Here is a 23125-nt window from a genome sequence, read left to right as displayed (position 1 = left end):
CGTCAAGTGGGCCCCGAATTTTCCATCAAATTCCCGATTTTAAAATCAAATGCATTTTTGGATAGAGAATTTGTCACATAATAATTGCTGTGAATAGTTTTTTTTTATTTCGCTTTTTGTGAATGTTATTAACAATTGAATTTTTTTGCATGACATTCTTGTAAAATCAATATCTCAGAAACTACAATTGATAATTCGATGAAATTTATTTCGGTTACCGAAAAATGTTTACTCTATCGATTTAACGTTCAAAGACTGTGTATTTGTTGAAACAATAATTTTTAACAATAATTTTTATAAACAATCGCAATTATTTTTGCGTTCTTCACGCTCAAAATGGACAATATTACAGTCAGATTAAGCGCACAATGCTCACCTTTAATAATCTGTAAAAAAAACTTTGTTCATCCAATCCGTTCTGAAGATATCGAATTTTTTGTCAGTCGAGGTACTACTCACGAAAACGAACTTGCATGAACATGGCTTTGCAGAGTCGTACAGTCGCCGCAACTTCTAGTGTCAGCGTGCTGTGATTCCTAGTATGTTGTCTATGCTTTGAGGTTAGAAAAAAATTATTATGTATTGTTATGAAAATGGTTCGACCTAATGAGTGTTGCAATCCGTTGATAATTGCGTACGTCATAATTTATTCCAAATAACCGCTCACTGGGATGTAAAATTCAAACAATACATCGGTAAATACGTTTGCAAACCATGTCGTATGAAGATATATAGAGATGGAAGTGTTACTGAAAGTGCAGCGTATATACGTCCAAGTCCACAGTGGGTATAATCTTGATATTTATAAACATATATTGTGCATTGAACAGTTATTATTAAGGCAAATAAAGTCAATAAGTTCTCAAAATTTGTGACAGAAAATTTAGATTAATTTTTTCTAGTGCTGACCAAGGAGCAGAAAACGATGAGTCTGAAGTTTCTTTTGATGCAAAAGAATGTTCGGATAGTGAAGCTAATTTTGAAAATCAGGAAATTCAGAATGACCTGAAATTAGAAAAGGTGAACAATATTTTACAAGAACTTGGTGAACCGCCAATAAAAAAACGACATTTTTCAAAATTAAGTGATATGAATGTCAAAGAGATAATAGCAGAAATCATCAACAAAAACAAAAAATGAATATACAGCGAGAGCAAATATTCAACAAGGAAAAAAAAATTTGAATTCAGCATTTGTGGAGAATATAAAGTCTGCTTTACGTGAGAAAAAAAATGCAAATGATAAAATTCAAATTTTAACAACGGTACCAGATGAGGTAACATCGAAACAAATGCGTGAAACATTTAGTATTTCGAACAAGCAAGTATGCAGCGTGTTGCTGGAAATCATATTCGCGATGCTAAAGCTCTTTTCGAGTGGGCTAAAGGTGCGTTCAAATCGATAGATTTTGTTTTTTGTTTAGAAAAAGATCATGATGCACATGAAAAAAAAAATTCCAAACGCTTCAATGAGGCAATAGCTATAAAAAACGCGACAATTTCATCACTTCGAACCTGCAAGTAACAAAAAAATTCGCAGTAAAATCTTCTCCGAGGACACATCTTGTTTCGAGACTATTATTACTAATTAAATTTTGTATGTTTTCATGTAGATATGGATGTATGTAATAAAAATTCTAGTAATGAAAAACCTCATTTGCGAATCTTTAATCTTTTTTTAAGTGATATACGTTTTAGCGTATGATCCCATGGGACAATGCAAGGCCAACTGCGAAGCGCGTCGCGTTGCACCAGACTATACTGCGCAACAAAACCTTAGATAGTTTGACAAAAAATTCGATATCTTCAGAACGGATTGGATGAACAAAGTTTTTTTTACAGATTATTAAAGGTGAGCATTGTGCGCTTAATCTGACTGTAATATTGTCCATTTTGAGCGTGAAGAACGCAAAAATAATTGCGATTGTTTATAAAAATTATTGTTAAAAATTATTGTTTCAACAAATACACAGTCTTTGAACGTTAAATCGATAGAGTAAACATTTTTCGGTAACCGAAATAAATTTCATCGAATTATCAATTGTAGTTTCTGAGATATTGATTTTACAAGAATGTCATGCAAAAAAATTCAATTGTTAATAACATTCACAAAAAGCGAAATAAAAAAAAAACTATTCACAGCAATTATTATGTGACAAATTCTCTATCCAAAAATGCATTTGATTTTAAAATCGGGAATTTGATGGAAAATTCGGGGCCCACTTGACGTGGTTTGACTCTTAAACAACTTCTTATCAAAATTTTAAGCTTTTTAAACAGAATCTTGAGAAAATTTCAGGTGGCGCAATTTTATAGTCCATCCAGTTTTAGTTTCGTAAATTCTACAATTGCAGACAGAGTGCAAGCGAAGACGAAGATGAAGACGTTGAGCAAGCGATTACCTTGAAGCTGTGAGGAGGTACCGTTTTCAAAGACGGATCGGTTGCTGTAGTGAATAGTTAACATTTAATTTAATTGTTTGGAACTATAACATAAACGCGAGTTACTGACAAAATGGCAATTTAATCAAACGTTATGGCTCACCTACAACCTCAAACAGTCGTCAACATTGATAAACATGAAACGACGGGACGTCTGGAGACTAACGGCAGTCATAACTGGCTTTTGGTCTGTCAGAGAACAAGCAGCCAAAATGGACATCACTCACAACACGTATTGTCATAGTTGTAAACAACCGGAGAAAAAGGAAACAATCTTCCATTTCCTCTGCAAATGCCTTGCCATATGGAAGGACAGAATGTTAACCCTGGGCCAACCGCTGTTCGAAAGTCTCGAACAACTGTCTGGCTTAGACGTCAACAACCTAATAAGGTTCTTAAACCGCAAAGACTGGATATAGTCATGCTGTAAATGACCGTTAAACAAGTACGTAACGAAGTTGTGGCAACAAAATGGTGCGGAAGCGCTAGTTGGATTCTGGAAGAATCACCGACCAAGAGTCGCATAGGACAAGAGTTACTTTCTTAAAGTTTAGATTGTGCTTTTATGTGATTTAAGGGGTCCCGGTTGTCTAGATATTTCAAAAAATCGTTTTTTTTTTGTTTTGATATTTCCAAAATTTGGCTTTTAAGAATATACTGTAAAATTTTTTTGAAGGATATTCCCAGTATTTTCGATTCTACAGCCGTTTTAGCAGGTAGAGTCAAATTCGTCACGCGGCGGCATCAATGATCCCATTTAAATGAACAAGACTTTAAACTCAATTATCTCAAAACTACTTTTCCGGCATGGTGTTCTCAAAAACAAAAAAAAAACTATTCAATCGAATCGTCTGAAATTTTAATATTGTTGTTCACAACATCAATGGCTATCGCTCGTACTAGAATCATATTATTCTTTTGATTACTTCGTATTTTTTTGATTAAAAACCTGCAAAAAAAACCCGAGTTTTAGAGTGTCAAATTCAAAACCGCGCCATTTTGTCTATTTTTTTTATTCTAGTAGCGGGACATAGCTACAGTCATACTGATAAATAATTTTTTTGGTTTTTGTGTTTCAGATAAATAGAAGAGCCAAACCGCCCAGGTCCAATTTTTCGGGAGGGTCAACTTCAGCGCCATTTTTTAAATTATTAAAATAAAAAAAAATGTTTTTTTTCATTTTTGTATATAAATTGAGTTAAAATTGAGCTTAAAAAATGTTAATTTCATTTTTTATTGAAAACAAAATAAATCCTGAAAATACCCTAAATTTTCAAGCTCTGGACCACCGGGACCCCTTAAGAACTTAAAACTCAAAAATATTGTTTTTCGAATTAAAAATTAAGCTTCAGCACCATTTTTTTAACTATTCAAATTAGAAAAAACAAATTTTTTTCAATTTTTGAATTTTTTAAATAAAATTTTTTTAATATTTAAATTTTTTGAATACATTTTTTTTTAATTTGTAATTTTTTAAATAAAAAAAAATTGTTTAATTTTTAAATTTTTTAAATAAAAAACAAAATTATATAAAAAAAGTTAAATAAAAAGCCTAAAAAATTTAAATATCGTTTTTCATTTTTTTATTTTGTGAAAAAAAATTCATAAAAAACCTACATTTGAGAGGTCTAGACCACCGGGACCCCTTAAGGTGTTACACCTATCTCAAACCCAGTGGCCAAATAAGTAAACATTTCTCATTTAAATATCCACATTATATCCTATAATTGGAGTTTTATCGAAATTTGTCCATTGTTATTGAATAAATGGCTCAATTTTTGGAAAAATGTGTTCAAACGTATAAATTGGCATTCTTGAATACTTGAACAATTTCTGTTTGTCTTGCCGGAACTCTTCAAACTGTCTAGACCAAATTTATTTCGTGAATTAATTTTTTTTTTTTTTTTTTGAGTTTTACCTTTAATTAGAGACAATTGCTTCATTTAGAGACAATTGCTTATCTAAAGACGAATCCAATTTAATTGTTATTACGTTTCGTTCACCTTCCACTATGAACACTCACAAGCTTGCCCCCAACGCAAGCAATTCGTCTTCGGCTTTGCTTCCACTTTGTCTGCAACCTAAGCTAGAAAAATTACACGACCAATAAGCTTAGGCTAGGTTTTGGAGAGTATAAATGGCGAGGTTTCATACTCTCACTCGAAGATGTATCAGTAATTGCCCACTGTGAATGCCTACTGTGAGTGTCCCAAAGAGGCACAATACTCTAGTCAGGGCTCCTGTAATATGGAACAATCCTTGTTCCGTTCACCCTTAAAAAATAAATTTGATGAAGTCTGTGATATTTCTACGTCCATTCTCTGGGCAAGTTATTTAAAAAGCATGACCCTAGTGGTTTGAGTCCGACCAATTGTAGCTCTGTGCATAGATATAGGAAATTGTGAATAGGTCTACATCTTCACTGTTTCTATGGTGGGAACTTCTGTTCAACCTGAAAAACTTTGCAGTAGTTTGGAAATCTGTAAACTTCCGCTCAATAAGAGTTGATGGAAACGTCCTTTTTGGAATCTTGTAATTACTTACAACGATATCAGATTGAAAGCCACTTTCGTTGGAGAAGGGACATACTCAGCCTTTCAATTAGTCTTTTGTTATCCACAATAGTTTCAGAACAAATACATATAATATAAAGCCAAAGCTTTTATGATCACCTGGCTAATAAATAAAAAGTTTAAGAGCTTTTTTTTGCCTGAAGAACGTCATGAGGTAAATCTGATGATCCTCAGAGCACAGCAATGTGCCGGGACTCCTAATCCGTCGTCCAATTTTGAGACCTTCTATGGTACCTGCCAGTCTCTTATCATGCCTTAATTACTGTGTGCAAAAACAATACCGTAAATTTATTAGACTACGAAATGTGAGTTTTAAACGGGACATACAAATAGACATATTATTTCCAGAAAGTTAAAGAACGGGAAGAGTCATTCGTATAAAATACAACTGGAGGCAAAACATTGTCATTATTTCAAGAGATCATTAATATTTGCCCAATATTTTATGAATGCCTTTTTTATACCTATTTTTTAATATTTCCCGGCAGATCCATTTTTTAACTGCTTTGTATGCCGGGAGCCGCAAATAATTATCAAGACATTTGCTAAGAGTCACTTAAATAGACAGAACAAAAGTATGTACGTACATATATTCAAGTACCTACGTATGTATGAAAAATGGAAATAAAAATTAAAGCAAGAATAATAGCCACTTACAAGGAAATTTATTATACGAAAATGTGGAAAATTTTATTCGTATAAATAATGCAAAAAGATGCAATGCCACGATAAGAAGCAGTGTGGGTAAAGAGTAAATGATTCGTATGCTATTATTTCCAGATACAAAGCTATACTTATTGCATATGTATATGTACATGTGTTTGTACATGCGCGCATCTTATAAAACTCAGAACTGCTGGGAGGTTCCTTGATGAGTGCAATGGCAATAGAAAATGCAGTACTCAAGAATTGCATATGCAAAAAAACTGATGCTCTACTCGAAAGCAGCCATAATTATTTTCACATTTCCGTTTAACATCACTAACATTCTTAAATGGAGATCACAGATTCAAAACTGGTCGGTTAGATTGAGGTTGGAGATTAAAAACATGTAACAAGGCAATGTCTAATAGTCAATTGCAAATAGTTTCTATTTTTATGTTCAGAAAAGTATGGAAATTCGCTGCGTATGAGTAATTGTTGGTGGGAGTGTATTGTGGAACAATTTTTAGATAAGTGGATAAATTTAGGTTAGGTTGAAGCGATTGTCCGCTGTGGAACACACTTGGGCTTATAGAGCATTGTGATGAAGATAAATTTATGTAAATTTATGTGAATATTGCAATTGATACTTACTCGTGTTACAATCACCATTTTTGAACTTCATTGACCAATTTTAGCGTAAAATATTCGAAATTTCTCAAATATGATGAGGAGAATTTATAGATGCGACTAGTTGCTGAAAATGGAAGAGAAAACGAAGAATTAATATGAATTGGATACAAAATTTAGCAATAAAATATATATGGCAACAAAACAAATAATATTCAAAATAATAAACAAAAATTAAGCAGGAGTTAAAATATAAAAAAATAAAAAATAAAAAAAAGTAAAAATAAAAATAAAATAGAATAAATAAAATATATAATATATAATAAATTATTTTTATTTACCTACACAAAAAACAAGCCAACTAACACAAAATTAAATAAAATAAGATTGAATTTCAGAAAATAAGATGAGATAAGATAAATTTAAATAAAATAAAATAAAGCAAAACAAAATAAAATGAAACAAAACCAAATAGAATACCATAACGCAAAATAAAATAAAATAAAAAACAATAAAAACGGATAAAAATATAAAATAAATAAATAAATAAATAAAAGAAAAAAATTAATATATAATAAAACAGAAAAATACAAAATAAAATGGAATTTAAGAAATTTGATTAAATTGAATTAGCCAAACAAAATAAAATTGCATAAAATAAAATAGAATATTAACTAAAAAATAAAATAAGAATAAAAAAATTGAATTAGTTAAATCAAAATAAATTTAAATTTAAATTACACTAAAATAAATAAAAAAAACAGGAATAGAATAACAACATAGCATAAAAAGTAAAGCAAAAAAATGTTTAAATTAACAAATAGAATAAAATAAAATTAAATTTAAAAAAAATAATAAAGTAGAATGAAAAAAGTGTAATTTAATTCAAGTAAATGAAACAAAATAATACCATAAATTATAATAAAATAAAATAGAATAAAGTTAATTAAAAAATAAATGTAAAATAATGTATAAAATACAATAACAAGAAGGAAAACATAACGAAACAAATAAAATGTAATAAAACAAAATTATAATAAAATAAAATAGAACAAAATTTATTAAAGAAAAAGAAAAAATAATATTCATTTAAATTAAAGTGATATAAATAAAACATATTTAAATATAATCTGTAGGTCCCTCCATTTGTGGAACAACATAAAGACGCACCCCACAAATAGGAGGAGGGGCTCGGCCAAACCCCCAAAAAGGGTGTACGCGCAATTATATATATATAATATAATAATAGAATAATATAAAATGCAGTAAATTAAGATAATAACTTCATCGGAAGTTAGGTATCTTGGAGTGATACTTGACTGCAAGCTCCATTGGAATCTATACAATGAAAATCGGGTAAAGAAGGCCAGTATAACCTTCTACTCCTGCAAATCTGTGTTCGGCAAAAACTGGGCATTCAAGCCACAGGTCGTACTGTGGATGCACACACAGTGGTTCTGTCAATTTTAACGTATGGCTGCCTGGTTTGGTGGGAAGCTCTTCGGAAGGGCATAATATCAACAAACTGGGGAGGGTGTAAAGGACTGCATGCATTGGCATCACCGGAACATGTAAAACTTGCCCCAGTGCTGCCCTGAATGTCATTGTGCACTTACTTCCCATTGACTTTTTCGTCATGTTCATTGCAGCCCAAAGTGCAATCAGGTTAAAGGAGATTGGCCTCTGGAGACAATCTATCAAGCGACATGGTAGCATTTTCGGGCAGTTAACACCGTATTTCTCCAAACTTCGAACAGATCTCTCTATCCGCAAACTAGAGTTTGAGGGTCGTGCCAAGGCAATCTCTCCAAATAGGCAGTATTGAGTCGAAGGGAAAATCTGCACCGAGGCTTGCACCTCTGTCTTCACTGACTGTTCCAAGATGGAATCGGGCTTCGGAACAGGTGTTTTCTCTAAATCAGCCAATTTATCATGTGAAAAGCTTAGGCAACGCGGGAGCGAGGAAGATATTAACATTTTCTCCGATAGTCAAGCCGCGAACAAGGCTCTGACGACGCCATGGTGCACAACGAAATTAGTAAACTCCTGTAAGGAGGAGATAAAATCTCTTGGGTGTGCACGTAACGTTTCTCTGATCTGGGTTCAAGGACATTATTCTTATTAGGTAATATTATTACTATTTTAACTGTCTATCAATGATGACGAGATGTTTCTCGTGAAGGAACTTTCCAAAGATTACACACCCTACCTGTAACATTAGGTCTACGATGAGGAATAATTTTATTTATTTTATCAGAAGTTTTATTTTTCGTATCATTCTATTGAGCTTTTTTTCACAGAACATTATCTCCAACAATTGAATTAGGAGCTTCCTGACCACCAGCAGGAATCAAACCTTTCAATCCATTTCAAATTCCTTTATTAAATACAGCTATCTTACTAGCCTCAGGAGTAACTGTAACATGAGCCCATCATAGCTTAATAGAAGGCCAAGCCAAGCCACACAAGGATTATTCTTCACAGTATTCTATTTCTTTATGTGCTATTTCGAAAACACTTTTTCCCCAGTACAATGAACGTAGGACTCAGAAAGTACTTTGAACTCTTCTCCATTCAATTTCCAAACATGTAGCTGTGTTGATCGGTCACTAGACGATCGGCACACATGCGGAAAAGCTAGGTTTATCATTTCACCCCCATTGCAGAAGCTGTGGGGACCTTTCAGAGAAGGAGACGGTTGAGCACTTTCTCTGTAAATGTCCGTGTTTGGCAGCTAGACGATTAAGGTCACTGGGTGCTCCTTTCTTTGACAGCCTGGGGCAGTGCGCCAACCTGAATCCCATCAATTTTCTCCATTATATCAACAGATCTGGCTGACTGTAGATATCTGTCTGTTGGAGGTCTCATAATGGTATCAAAACGGCGCTTCAGTGCTCCTTGAGGAGTGCCTGACTGGCACTTCAACCATTTCACCTAGCTACCTACCTAAAATAATGAAATTAAATAAAAACAGATAATTGATAATGTATTAATTTGCTTCAGAGAATATTTTCTTGACATTTTTTTAAATTTCTTTAATTGTATTGCATTGCATTCGACTAGGCCGTTAGATCATTAATGAAAACCCAAGCACGCATGCATGGATACCCCTTGCACCTCAGACCTAAAAATATCTAAATCTGGAAATAAGGAAAGCGAAGACTAGGAAATGAGTAAGGCAAGGAATATTACATACATAGTCAAATCTATTTTCAGCTAGCCTAATTCCTTAAGGATTTTGAGTAGTTGAAGGATCGAGAATGGAATTGGTTCATTCTTAACACATATGACATAAAATTGAGCTTCCTCGCCTTAACGAATGCCGGATAAAAACAAAGGAAGTGCTCTGAATTGGAATCCGCTTACCAACTTGAGGCATTTATTTATCGACAGATGATTTCTATGGTAGCCTTTTGTGAGTCTCTCGAACTGTGCGCCCTGGTAAGTTGCAGTTGTAGCTCTTTCCCCCCTTCCTTTGCAGTTGCAACTCTTTACTCCTTCTCAGCTTAATAAGGAACTCCGCTACCTTTCTTTTCGATTCTTTCAATTTGGACTGCAAAAACTGTATCAGTGTCCTTTGCACATGAAATCACGGACTCATCTATCAGTTTCCGCAAAACTCGAGCCGATATTTGGTTTTGGTTCCATGAGTGAGCCGCAAATCAATACAGTTTGGCAATTCAAACTCATCTATCAGTTTCCGCAAAACTCGAGCCGATATTTGTTTTTGGTTCCATGAGTGAGCCGCAAATCAATACAGTTTGGCAATTCATTAACCATTTCGTCACTATAAACACTACAGGGTGCCCAGATAAGTGCAAAATTTCTTTCTCGCCACGGAAATCAGCCTAGACTTATATTTTTTGGATAATTTTTTGTTAGTACGAGATTCTCCAGCGCCTTTAGGCAACTTAGTTTTCGCTGCATACTCTGAATCGGCATCCCTGCTATGTTACAACCTTTCAATTATTTATTCCACTGCACTAAGTACTGCGAAATCTCCGATTAAAAAACCTTCAGCTTAGTATCCAGTGCGTAAAAAAAACCAAAGTTTTCCTTCAGGTACCAACCAACCTCAGTTTCGTTTAAGTGAATGTAGATCTCTCCATTCCTTACTAAAAGACAGACTGATACATAATCTTCTCCCAAAGGCAACGTCTGGCCACAAGTATGCCATCATTTGAGGTCAGTAGCAAGTAGAAGTTTTGTCTAAGAATTCAGGTGCCAATATTTCTATCGTAAAACGCAAAACTTAGCATATTTGTAACAAACGAAACTTGGCCACTTCTCAAGGGAATTTCAACCAAGAACTTACACAAGCTTCTGTAAACGGGCCCATAGAATAAAAAGGCAAAAAATCTTGGACTGACAAATACCTCGAAGCTATTAAGTTATTGGAAATTCCATAATAAGGAAGGATTTGATCACCTCCTGGCTTAGTATTGAACCTTTCATGATGCTAGAATTGCATCTTATTTTAAAAAGTAGCAACATGACGTCTTATTTTCTTGCAATCACGCATTGGGAAAAGGCGCTTGTTATTCACTACCATCCGCTTTTATCATCCATCATTGTTTTTCTATGCTTACATCAGCGACTGTCGCAAATAAAAATGCAATTAAATTTGCCATGAAACTAATTGAAATTGCCATAGTCACAGGCATCTCAAATTACTAAAACAAGAAACAACAAAAAAATGTATTTGGTGGCAGAAATTGGCGACTTGTTATTGAGATGCCAAAAAACGAATAGAAATCATGTGGGGTCAACTAAATACAGTGGGTAATGAAGCCACGTATCGTCAAACGGAATCAGCTGCAGAGAATTTTACCTCGAAAGAAGAATTTTGCTGTATATGCATAACTGGCAGAGCTCCTCCTTCAATTTGTGGCGTTCATGTTGATGTTTCTCCACAAATGGAGGAACCTACAGCTTTACGCCGACTCCAAATGGCAGATGGTTTTTCATGAGCAGACATATAGCTGGAGTCTGTGTCATTGCATGCGGAGGTGCAATCACTATTAGAACAAGTTTTTTCTATCATTTGATGTTTCTTTAATGGAGACTCGCACCTTGGGCATTTCTGAATGGTAGTCACGTACCAACCCATTCGACTACGAGGGCCGTCCATATGAAAACTACCTTCCATAAAAATGCAGCGATCAATTCTACATGACTAATAACTGGTAAGGAAAATAAATATGTAATTCAAAAACATTAAAAAAAAAAAATTTTAATATTCGGCTTCCGAAGTAAGGGAAGTATAATTTTCTCGAAAAACGCAGCAGCACCTTGTATTTCTCACTTCATGAGAAGTGTGAAATTCAAGTAGAACTAAAGCGCAAACCGGCGCACAGGTTTTTTATTATTTTTTTTTTTAATTTTTTTTTTTCACATACAAACGCACATCCGTATTAACACATTCCATGTTGTCATAGTTTATATTGTTGCACTTGTTGTAGCTGGCGCTACTTTTGTTGTTGCCTTTTAAATACAATGGTTTACGCTTTTCGCTTTACCTTGTCGTAGTCGATTCTGCCTTGAATTTGAGGTGAAGTTGAATGAAATTTACGGTAAATTAGCTATTCGCCGGGCGAATGGTCGGCCGGCGGTAATGCAACAAAAGAGAAGCAGAAACAACAACAATTATTATAGCAACTAAGCAGATGAGGTATAGTGGCAGTGTTGCCACAGGTTTGTTGACGTTGTTGGTGCAGCCACTGTTTAGCTGATAATTTCGAAACTTCGTTTTTGTATTTTTGTTTTTCTTTCAATGCTGGCAGCGACGGTGGCAATTCTGCATAACTAACTGCCTCAGCTGAAAAGAGAATGTGTGCAACAAGTTGCATGCAATCCCAACCTGCGTAACCGCTCAACAACAAACAAGCGAGCAGACAGACACTGCCGCAGTAGTTGCAGCTTAAATGATCGACATTACACACACATACGCACATTCATTTATATAGGAAATTATTATGTGACACGCAACGCGTTCAAAATAGTGTTTCCTGCTGCGTTGCGTCTTTTTTTTTCTCTTGATCTAACTTTGCTTTCGTGCGACTCGCACTTGCCACATTCGGTTTCGCAAAGTTTTTTATTTATTTATTCACTTACAATGCATATTAGTGTAATGTTTGCCTGTATGTATGCACCTGTTTGTATCTATACTCGTATGTGGAGCTTGTGGTCTGTCTCGCTTTTTGTCTAGCTGCTTGGTGCCACGACGATATACGGTATTTTTAATTAGACGCATGCGCGTAGGTACGCCATTAAGCTGGTCAACTGCAATGCTGAATTAATTAAATTTAATATACAAGTACTCGTATATGTATGTGCGTGTATGTGTGTGAAAGTTACATAATAAAAGTGTGGTAAAATATCAAATTATGGTACAAAGGTGCAAAAAATTAAAAATATACCAAACTTGGGATTGTGTAAATGGAACATTTCCGCAAAAATTAGCAAATGCTGCTTACGCATTTTTTAAGTTACATTGCGTGTATGTATGTAATGTGTGCGTACGTAATTTTATTTCCTTGAAAAGCTGTCTGCATTATCAACTCTCATTTTTCAAAACAATTTATATTAGGTCTAACGCAATAACGTCCTTAATACTGCGAACTGTGTGGAACATCTAGAGAATTTGGAGCACAACAAAAGTAAACCTAAGATTTTGTCACCATTCGATCCCGAAAATCCCCTTCGGCCACAATTTTAAAGGCGGCAATGACGGGAAATTCAATACAACACCAAGCGACGACTATTTCGCACGGATAGAATATACAGGGTCCGGCACTTGAAATGTAACCAATTAAAATGGCCATAAATTTAGTTTGGAAAATTATTTTTATTCAAATCAAAGTAAAAAATGTGTGAAAATAATACAAAATTAAGAACCAATTTACTTTTGCTCACCACCTTTTGCCTTGACTTTGGCCTTCAGACAGCCCAGAAAGGAGTCGCAAGCGACCCGAGTGTGACTTGCAGGTATTTTGGTCCACTCACGGGCAATGGCTTTTTTCAGCGCTTCGAGACTGACGAATCTTTTAGTTCAGACCTTACTCTCCAAAATGGCCCAAAGAGAATAATCCATCGGATTCGTGTCTGGTGAATTTGAGAGCCATTGTGTGGACGTTATGAAGTTCGAAATGTTGTTTTTTAGCCATTCTTGGTTTACTCGAGCTTTTTGAGTCCTTTTTGAGACTGAGTCCTCTTGGAACGTCCATGATCGGCCACCAAAATGTTTGTCTGCCCACGGCTTCAAAGCAAGCTCCAGATCCCAATAAAATTTCGCATTTACCTTGACGCGAGGCTCAATGAAAACGATTGGAGAGCGCCCATCTGCGCTTACAGCGGTCCTAACCATTACCTGTGGCTTGCGTTGCCTCCTGGTGGCCAATCGATGACTCAAATTCTCGTATGAACGGTGGGTGAAATAAGCTCTAACGTTTTGTGAGTTTACCAATTGCTCAATTTCAAAAATTTTATCGTCAGAAAACATAATGTTCGGAAATTGACCGCTTTCGGCCAAGCGAAGCAACTCATTCGATCTCTAAAGTCTGAGTTGTTGCTGCTTTGGTGTGAGATCATGCGCCTTTTGGATCTTGTAAGGCTTGTCTTTGAGATCATTCTCTAGTATGCGGCGGATGCTACGGTTAGATATTTTCAGCTCTTTCGCCATTTGATTGGCACTTCGTCTGGGAATTTCGCTCAAGTCGCTTCTTCACTTTTTGAACCATTTCAAGTGACGTTGCAGTCTTTTGATGACCACTTCCATGACGTTTCGCGATGCTACCAGTATCATTGTAATGAGTGATGGTGCGATTAACAAAAAATTTATTTACTTTAAGGTACTCGAGCTCACGATTGTTGCTGGTTGTGATTTTCTAGCCAAATATAATGCAATCACACTATTACGTTTGAAATCCATTACTGATTTTCTTTTTTCGGGTTTACTCTCGACTCTGTACTGTCATTTAGCTAACTAACAGATAGTTGATGCCCGTCTTTGTTGGCATCCATTGCTAACACCCTGTAATTCCCAACTGAATGGGACAATCAAAAAACAGCGACGGAGTTTTTTAGTGCGAAATGTCCCCTTGACAACAAGCATAAACTTTAACTTGTTTGATCGATGCTTTACGAGATATCGATCACTACAGCCATCTAGCGAGAAAATCATGGATTTATTTTTCCCTAAACTAATATATTGAAGGACGATCTATTGTATTCTTTTTAGTAACATTTTCCGAGGGTAGCTCACAAACACAGAGAGTTTTGTATTTTTCCATGACAGAGTCCGCTGCCGATACAGATTCCTGTGATTGATTCTGGGAGTATGGGGCTACAAAGGCTTTGGGTTTGAGTATTTAGATTTTAAGTCGTCTTCAGCTATGTGATATTTTTCAATAATGCAGATTAGCTGTGATTTATGCCCTCGGTGATAGGTCTACTAGGTTATGGGGTTATGGGAAGCTTTGAGTTCATGGGTTTATTAGGTTCGAATATCATTGAGTTAATAGGATTATCTTGGATTACTAGAATTGTGAATAGGATTACTTGGATGTACCGCTGGAAGCTTGAGTCATAGGGTTATATGGTTTAATTTTCTAGTATATCGGCTGTGGAGCTAAACTGACTTCAGATTTAAATCCATGCCGCCTCCGAAGCGCAAATGATTTTTTATGAGGAGCTTTTTCGGTAAAATTGCAGGGGTATAACTAATGGGTAGAACTACTTCTCTCCATGTCTTGGGTAGAACTTTCTATTGAATCAGATATTGATCAGAGGTTGATGAAACCATTAAGGAAATTTTGTAATTTACAAAGATTGAAGTTAGAAGTTTGTTTATGCAAAATGACGTTGCTCAATACCAACAGCGGCGTCAGAATTGGGAAGGACCTCTCCGGGTAGTTTGATACCCAACGAGGTTTCAGACAGGGTGACTCACTGACATGAGACTTCTTTAACCTGATGTTGGAAAAGATCGTGCGAGCGGCAGAACTTAATCGCTCAGGCACAATTTTTTATACGAGCGTACAATTGTTGGCGTATGCCGATGATATCGACATCATCGGCCTTAACAACCGCGCTGTTAGTTCTACCTTTTCCAAACTCAATAAAGAAGCAAAGCGAAGCAGTAGGAAAAAATTCTGCTGCGGATTTTTGGGCCTTTGCATGTTGATGACAGCGAGTATCGTAGGTGATGAAACAATGAGCTGTATGAGCTTTACGACAACATAAACATAACGCAGCGCATAGAGATCCAGCGGCTTCGTTTGCTGGGCTACGTTGTCCGAAACGCTCCAGCTCTGAAAGTATGCGAAGCGGTGCCATCTGGTGGTAGCATAGGAAGAGAAAGGTCACCTTTACGCGGGAAAGATCAGGTGGAGAAAGACTTGTCTTCGCTTGGTGTTTCCAACTGGCGCCGGTTAGTATGATCGAGAAGAATTCATTTTTCCTTTACATTCTTGGATTCCAAAGGACTCTCTGACCAGCTAAGGCCGACCACCGTTTTACAATAACGTCTCTACACCTTCTAAGTTGTATCAGGCCCTCTTACCAAAAAATAGCGCTGAATGGGTTAGACTTAGGAGATCGCAAAGTATCCTCTGACGATCTAAAGCCGGCAATGTTCTAGTTGAGATTAAGAATAACAATTTTACGGTAGTAAAGTATCGCTAAAATCCTTAGAGTTTGTAGTACCATCCAAATTGAGACTTCGTATGGGGTATAGGATTTTTGAAGCCTAATTCTGAAGGAACAGATGTCTCTCAGTAGGCAATGCATTGCCTCGTTCTGCAGCTTGGAGTTAGTTGGTATAAAATAAAAAATGTGATATTTACGGGGAGAAGTTTCATACTGAATAGGTACCACATCCTAACCACTTCCACTCTGAATATTTTTTAAAAAATTTTGGAAAAAATTAAAAAAAAAGTTGTTTACAAAAAAAATTTCACACACCTTTAAAGTTGTAAAACCCCATAACTCCGTTGTTTAACAAGAAATAAGAAAAATAACTACGGAAAAATATAGCACATAACCCAGATATTACTTTCGTATTGTCACAATAATCTTTTTCACGCGAACATGAGATAATTAATTGCTGAACCCATTCCAACCACTCCTGATAGCCAGAAAGTTGCAATTAGAGACAGCCAATTAACAGGTACACCTTTAATTTCTCTGATAAGCTGTTGGCGCAGCTACTACACTTACGTGTAGCTCTTGTGCAGCAAACGTGTTTACATATGTATGTATATATGTACATAAGTGCTGTGCGACAACAACAAACAGTGTAATAGACAAAAAGTTATTTATTAGCTAACTTTTTCCGGCGAATGATGCGAGTGCAATTGCACTGTTCCAAATACGCAACAATAACAGCACGACTGGCCTTCTTTCTTCTTAGCTGCAAATGTCTTGGAGCGCCGTTGGTTCAGCCGGTTTGCTGTGGCAGCAATACAGAAATGAAATGTTGTAGCGATCACCACGACACGTATTCGTATTCGTATGGGTGGTAAAGGGTGCTCCAAATGGAAGTTCAGTTTTTTTTTATGTTTTCTAATTCTGTAAATTTAAATTTACGTTTTATTTGACAATTTCTAGCTCAAATGGTTTAAAATATGCCTGCGTTTAAGATTTCAATCATTTCTGAATTCTCTGCATAGCATCAATTTTTGAAGACTGCTTGCAAGCAAAGTTTAACACAGTAAAATCATAACTCCAAATCGGCCATTTGACATCACTAAGGCGACTTATAACCTAATAGTCGAACTTGACGTGCAAAAGTTCCATTATTTCATGGGTGGTGCGGCATTGTGCGTTATCCTATGTGAACCAAAGAACGTCCAAACTCATGTCTTCAATTACAGCCTTGCAAAATGTTGGTAAATGGGTAAATATGGTTTTGTAAATCTTGCATTTCTAGCATCATTTTTGAACAAAAACGAAGAAAAGATGGAACTACCCAAAAATCCACCAATCTCTGTTGTTGCATTGGCTTGGCGACAGTCATGTGCCACTCTTCCGTTCAACCAGGTACGGTAATTTTGTTTGACTACATAACACCTGAGATGAAACTTCGCCTCGTCTCACTAAATATTATTCTTTTGAACAAAATCTGGTGTAAGATCCTAAAATCTCCCTTTCCAACTGGGAAGCGGCAAGTCATTTGTTTCCAGTGACATTTTTGTGCAAGAGTCGAAAGTTTCGGATCAAGTTGCACACTCTCGGGAACAGCAATCATATCTTCCCGATACGCATTGTACGGCAATGGAGACTCTTAGCAATTACCTACTAGCAACCCAGCCTCACGAACTATATTTGCAAGCTTTTTGGAATAAGCACAGAAGATGTCAACTGCAGGCTAAACAGAGTAAGGGCGACGTATGCGCAAATGTATACAGTATGGGCGAATTCGCAAGCCTTCAGGCGGTCTAAACTGCAAATATTCAGCTCTTGTGTGAGGGAGTGAAACATGGATGGTCTCTAACACCATCACACAGAGACTACAATATTGAGTCAATAAATGCCTCCGCACAGTTTGTAGAATATTCTGGCCGAACATCACCAGCAATGAAGCGCTATGGGAATCAACGAATGAGGAACCCATTCAATGGCTAATCAAACGCAGAAAGTGGCAATAGACCAAAACCACCAGATAGCATCACGAGAATGGCACTGGAACCCGCAAGGGAGCAGAGACCGCGGTCGGCCCAAGAATACTTGGAGAAGGTCGATGCTGCGTGATTTAGCTGATGCCAATGATGGTAGAGTCTTGTCGAAGCAATACACTGCCGAGCGAAGTGAACAAAGAATAAAAAGATAGAGTTCAAATTATTGGAAAAATGCAAAGTCTTTATAAAAACAAAGCTTGCTATATTTATCGATTGGACAAGTCCCGGATAGATGACAGTGTAAGGAATAGAGAGAGAGGATGGATATATCATAGTATGGATGGTAAGACGGAAAAATTGGTTTGAGGTCACTCTTCCGCTAATCTTTTGGATTCATTGATGAATCTTAAGAGATCCGGAAGAGGAAGAGTATGAACTTTATCCATGGTTTGAGGTCACTCTTCCACAAATCTCTTGGATTCATTGATGAATCTTAAGAGATCCGGAAGGGGAAGATTATGAACTTTAACCATGGTTTGAGGTGACTCTTCCACAAATCTCTTGGATTCATTAATGAATCTTAAGAGATCCGGAAGAGGAAGAGTATGAACTTTATCCATACTCAGTACGCACCCCAACAGCCTAAGCCTGATTCTAAAAAGCGCCGGACAGTTACAGAGAAAATGGTCTGCAGTATCCTCATTCACACGGCAAGATGGGCACATTGGGTCGCCAATGATTCCCATGGTAGCCATATGCTGGCCACAGGCGTTGTGCCCTTTGATTACACCCACCAGTATTCTCAGGTGCTTCCTACTAAGTTTTAGGAGAAAGGTTGCTAATATTCTCTTTGGTTCATTCAGAAAGCACTTGGCTGCACTACAGCAGCCCAACTTAAACCCACGTCTTCAATGGGTAGATCTCAGGAAGTCGCCAATCCATAGTTGAATCGATGCACAATTGGCACCTAGAGAAGGTTCAAGTCATCAGCCAACTCGTTCCCTGTAATACCACAGTGTCCAGACACCCAAATAAGACAAACTTTGTTGTGTTTTGCAACACTGTTCAGTTTTGTCTTACATTCACCGACTACTTTCGAAAAGCAGCGTGGACTAGCAAGGGCTCTTAATGCAGCTTGAGTGACACTACAAATTCCAATACTACTACCCCGCCTCTTGTTCTCAATCAACATCTCGGTATTAGATCATCCGCCTGTTACGCCATGTTTTGAGCTGTGCGACTTCTACCTGCTTCTTAAGGTGAAAATGCATTAAAACGAACAGGTTATGAGTTTGTTAAAGGAATCTGTGTAAGAGCGAGAGAGAGAGAGAGAGAGAGTGACGCGTCTGAAGGAGCTGATAGAAGAAGACTTATATTACTGATTGATTTAAAGTAGTAGTCTGGTAACTTATTTTGAAAATTTCGAATTTCGGTTTTTTACATATTTTGAAAGTGCGATATATTGGTAATATACTGTACAAATTTTAGACCGAAATTCGAAATATTGACGAAATTATAGCACATACATGAGAGCGGCTCATACTTGCGCACGCTGAGCCGCTAAAACTTTAAACGCGTTTTTCTCAAAACAACGTTTTTCCGGATGACCGTCGTGAAAACAAATTTTCTATCTAACGGATTGAGCTGAAATTTAGATATGTTTTTCTACACATCAATAGTTCTGGCGGGTAGTAGATTTAAGTTACCAGACTACTACCTTAAACCCATTGAAGGGGTGAAAGGGATTGACAGACGAATCTGAAGGAGCGAATTTTTTTTCTTTTTAATTTTTTTTTTTAATTTTTTTTTTTAATTTTTTTTTTTAATTTTTTTTTAATTTTATTTTTAATATTTTTATAAATTTTTTTTTAAATTTTTTTTGATTATTTTTTTTTTTTTAATTTTTTTTCTTATTGCTCCCTTTGCTATTAGAACTGTTTCGAGACAATAAGTAATTATTATTAATTAATTAATTTTGGCTTAAAAAAAATCGCAGAATCTGTCATAAGAAGATCTCCGGCACTGTCGCTTTAATGGTTCATTAAATGTGTATTAAAACCAAAAAAAAAATTTAACAGCCTCAGTCTCGTTACTTATTAGCCACACCTTGTACATATTAGCTTGCTGCACCTTATTGCTGTGCCTGGGACGTTGCACGTCATGTTGCAAGAACTGTCATACTTCTGCTGACTGGCTCGCTAGTTCTCTAGCTGGCTGGCTGTCAACAATACAACGGTGACGCTGGCACTTACCAACAACAAATACAAAGCACAAAAATTGTGTGTCGCTGCCAAACGCTTCGATTTTGTACGGTTATCACAACAAACTGGTTGCACGTTTTGTAACATGTTAAAACGTTTTTACACACCTATAAAATATGCATACACACACACACACAAGTATGCATGTAAACACATCGGAGACATTTTATAACGGTCACACATGCCTTTTCCATGTAAACACGCACTCAGGTAAGAAAGAAGTTAAGAAAAGAAGAGAAAAATCATATCGAAATGATACGTTTGCGATGACTTTGTCGCATTTCTCGCAGCTGTTGACAGAACCAGCCTGGACGACACCGTAGAACTACAATTTATTATGTTGCCAAAAGTTGGTTAACTGGTTGACCGATGTGCTGATGCACTGGTTCGTGGGTACCAACCAGTTGTTGTTGCCACTTTAGCTGGTTGCCCCTCGCATGCTGCTTAGCTGAATAGCTGTAAGATTTTTTTTTTTCGCTCAAAGCTGAATGCTGCTGTACTGGCATTAATTGCAATCATTTGCTCATAGGTGCAAAGTATGGCATTTTTAAACCAGTTTTTTGGACAGATTTTTTGCCAAGTTTTTCGTTAATCGAGCACCGTACAAATTCGTGCATATAAATGTCTGTAACTATTTGCTTTTTTTGGTTAGTTACAATGAACTTTTCGAGCAAACTCGTGACGTTGTCTTATTGCTTTGCTCTTAAATATCAAATTAGCAACTAACGACCTTCAGACTAAAAAGGAGTGAACTAGAAAATATAATTGAAATATCATGGACAATATCAATTACACACCAAATAATATATGGTCTGTAGTAGATCGGCATTGCTCTCGATTCTGAGTAATGACGCAATTTTTTGGCATGCACTTGAGAACCTTGATACTGTGTATTTTGGCTTAAATACCACCAGAGTGATGCTTGATTAGACTTATGCACTTACACTTGCGCACTTACACTTAGGTGTTATCTTAGATCACAAACTCAGCGGGAGGTTCAACGTAGAGTACAGAGTAAAGAACTTCTTTGGCCCGGCGCCCGTTTTGCCACTCCCTTCTGCAGCCATCAAAGCCACGGTTAGAAAACGGGTTACTCTCACCCACAAGTAAGCTTGGCAGGCTAAGAGAGGCTGCAGATGGTCATGTCCGACCGAATGTTGCAGTTCCTCTTGCCCCTAAGCAGAGGGAACTGATAACGGGCCACTTTATATGGGGAAAGCAAACAACCTAAAACAGGAAACCAAAAAATGAATCCAAATAAAAACTGGAGCGGCGCAAATGCCCTTGCTCACTTCAAAAAGTTCCTGAACTTAAATACCAACAGAGCAAAATCTACTCTAACCCTAGATAAAAAGGGCCTCATACTACACTGCAGAGCACTTACAGGCCACTTCGCCTTAAATAAACATTTCAATACAATTGTTTTATATATCACTAGTTTATACAGGTTCCTCTGTGATGAAGAGGAGTCCACGGAATACTTAGTCACCAATTGTGAAGCATGAGACAGAGAATCCAAGGCTCATACCTACTAGAGGATGAAGACTTACAAATTGTCCCTCCTAAGGAGCTGATTCAATTCCTCGCAATAGGAAATAATTCAAATTGAGCACATAAGGGCGCACAATAGATCGATCTGGGTGCATAAAGGCTAACCCGTTCAATTCTTACCAACCTTTACCTAATTTTACATTTGAATACACAAACATTTTTATTTTGATCAGTTAACTCATTATTTGTTTAGCCAGCCTCAAATGGCGTGTGAGTGGTAATTTTATAATGGAAAATCAAAACCGTACAGTGTTGAATTGCTGTATTTTAAAAGCAGCGAAAAATCATAAAGAAATGGTGCAAATGTTAAGGGAATATGCCTCTTCATTTCCAACTCTTCATTGATGGGGTTTAGAGTTTAAGTGTAGTCGTACAAGCTTTGAAGTTGAGCCAGATATTCTCATATCATTCGATTCTCATTTTTCTTTAGTCCGTAACCAGGGAGTTGTATACCCTCCATCGGCTACCGAATTCTGCAACAGAAATTTAATTAATTATTCGGCCATCGGAAACAATCGAGGAGCTATAAATGAGCAAAGCTCTTGGTGTCTTATGTTAATCTTCATTTTAACGAGGTTCAGTCAGCTGAAAATTTTTCATGCTTCAAATAACTGAAGAAGATTAACATCCACGGTGACAGCATTTACACAATTAAAATTGAGAATCCCAGAATAATAAGACGGTTGGTTTTTTATGAATCCGACGCGTCTACGGACACCTTAAGTGTAGGATTTTCGGAAAATTTGCGTTATAAAAGCTCGGCAACTGAGAACGCAATATCTGAGTGCATTTATATTTTTCTTCTCTCAACAGTCTTTCCCTAGCTAAATGGCCGATTATAAAATCTTTACTTTACTTGGTTTTTCAACTCAGATTAGGCTCTTCTTTTTCTCTGTTACCACCACTATCGGAATACTTTTAAGGCTGGTACCACTGGATCTTGATTCGTTGCACTACATCTCTGCTACTGCATGCCTCATACAGGTAATAAAATTGTATTGTAAGCGGTATCCGCCACCGCCAATTCCCAAACGTGCAGAAATCTTGCACAAAATGCTCTCCGTTTTATTGCGCAACGAAGACTTGGATGGTATTCAAATTATTACCCTATTCAGCCAGAAGCAAATTCGTTTTACTTGTTGACCTCTTAACCTTATTTTGCTTTTCGGAATTAATAAACAAAAATCCATTAAGAGCATAAATGAAAGGTGCATGCTTGCAAAGAATAGTTGTATAGTGGTTTCTTTTAAAAAATTAAAAAAAAAAATTAGCAAAAATAAAATTTTCTTGGTACATTATTCATTTCATTCTGCTTCGACAGGCATCGCAGTAGCACATCCTTTTAACCCAATTTTCCAAAAGCTTGGTGTCGCTTGATGACTCTATCTCACGAACGATTTGTTCGATATT

At 36.4% G+C, this 23125-nt stretch overlaps 1 protein-coding gene across 1 annotated transcript in view; it reads right to left on the bottom strand.

Moving 5' to 3' along the window:
* The window catches only part of LOC129249090 (myosin-VIIa), a 104858-nt gene that overhangs the window by 27782 nt on the left and 53951 nt on the right, over window positions 1-23125 (bottom strand). Inside the window, exon 3 of the mRNA XM_054888716.1 lies at window positions 6310-6412. Coding sequence (XP_054744691.1) covers window positions 6310-6327 — 18 coding nt within the window. The 5' untranslated portion in view covers window positions 6328-6412. The remainder of the gene's footprint in view (window positions 1-6309; window positions 6413-23125) is intronic.

Source organism: Anastrepha obliqua, chromosome 5, assembly GCF_027943255.1.
Source record: "Anastrepha obliqua isolate idAnaObli1 chromosome 5, idAnaObli1_1.0, whole genome shotgun sequence".
NCBI lineage: Eukaryota > Metazoa > Arthropoda > Insecta > Diptera > Tephritidae > Anastrepha > Anastrepha obliqua.
The sequence above is the reverse complement of the archived record's forward strand: the minus strand, read 5'-3'. Positions and strand labels throughout refer to the sequence as shown.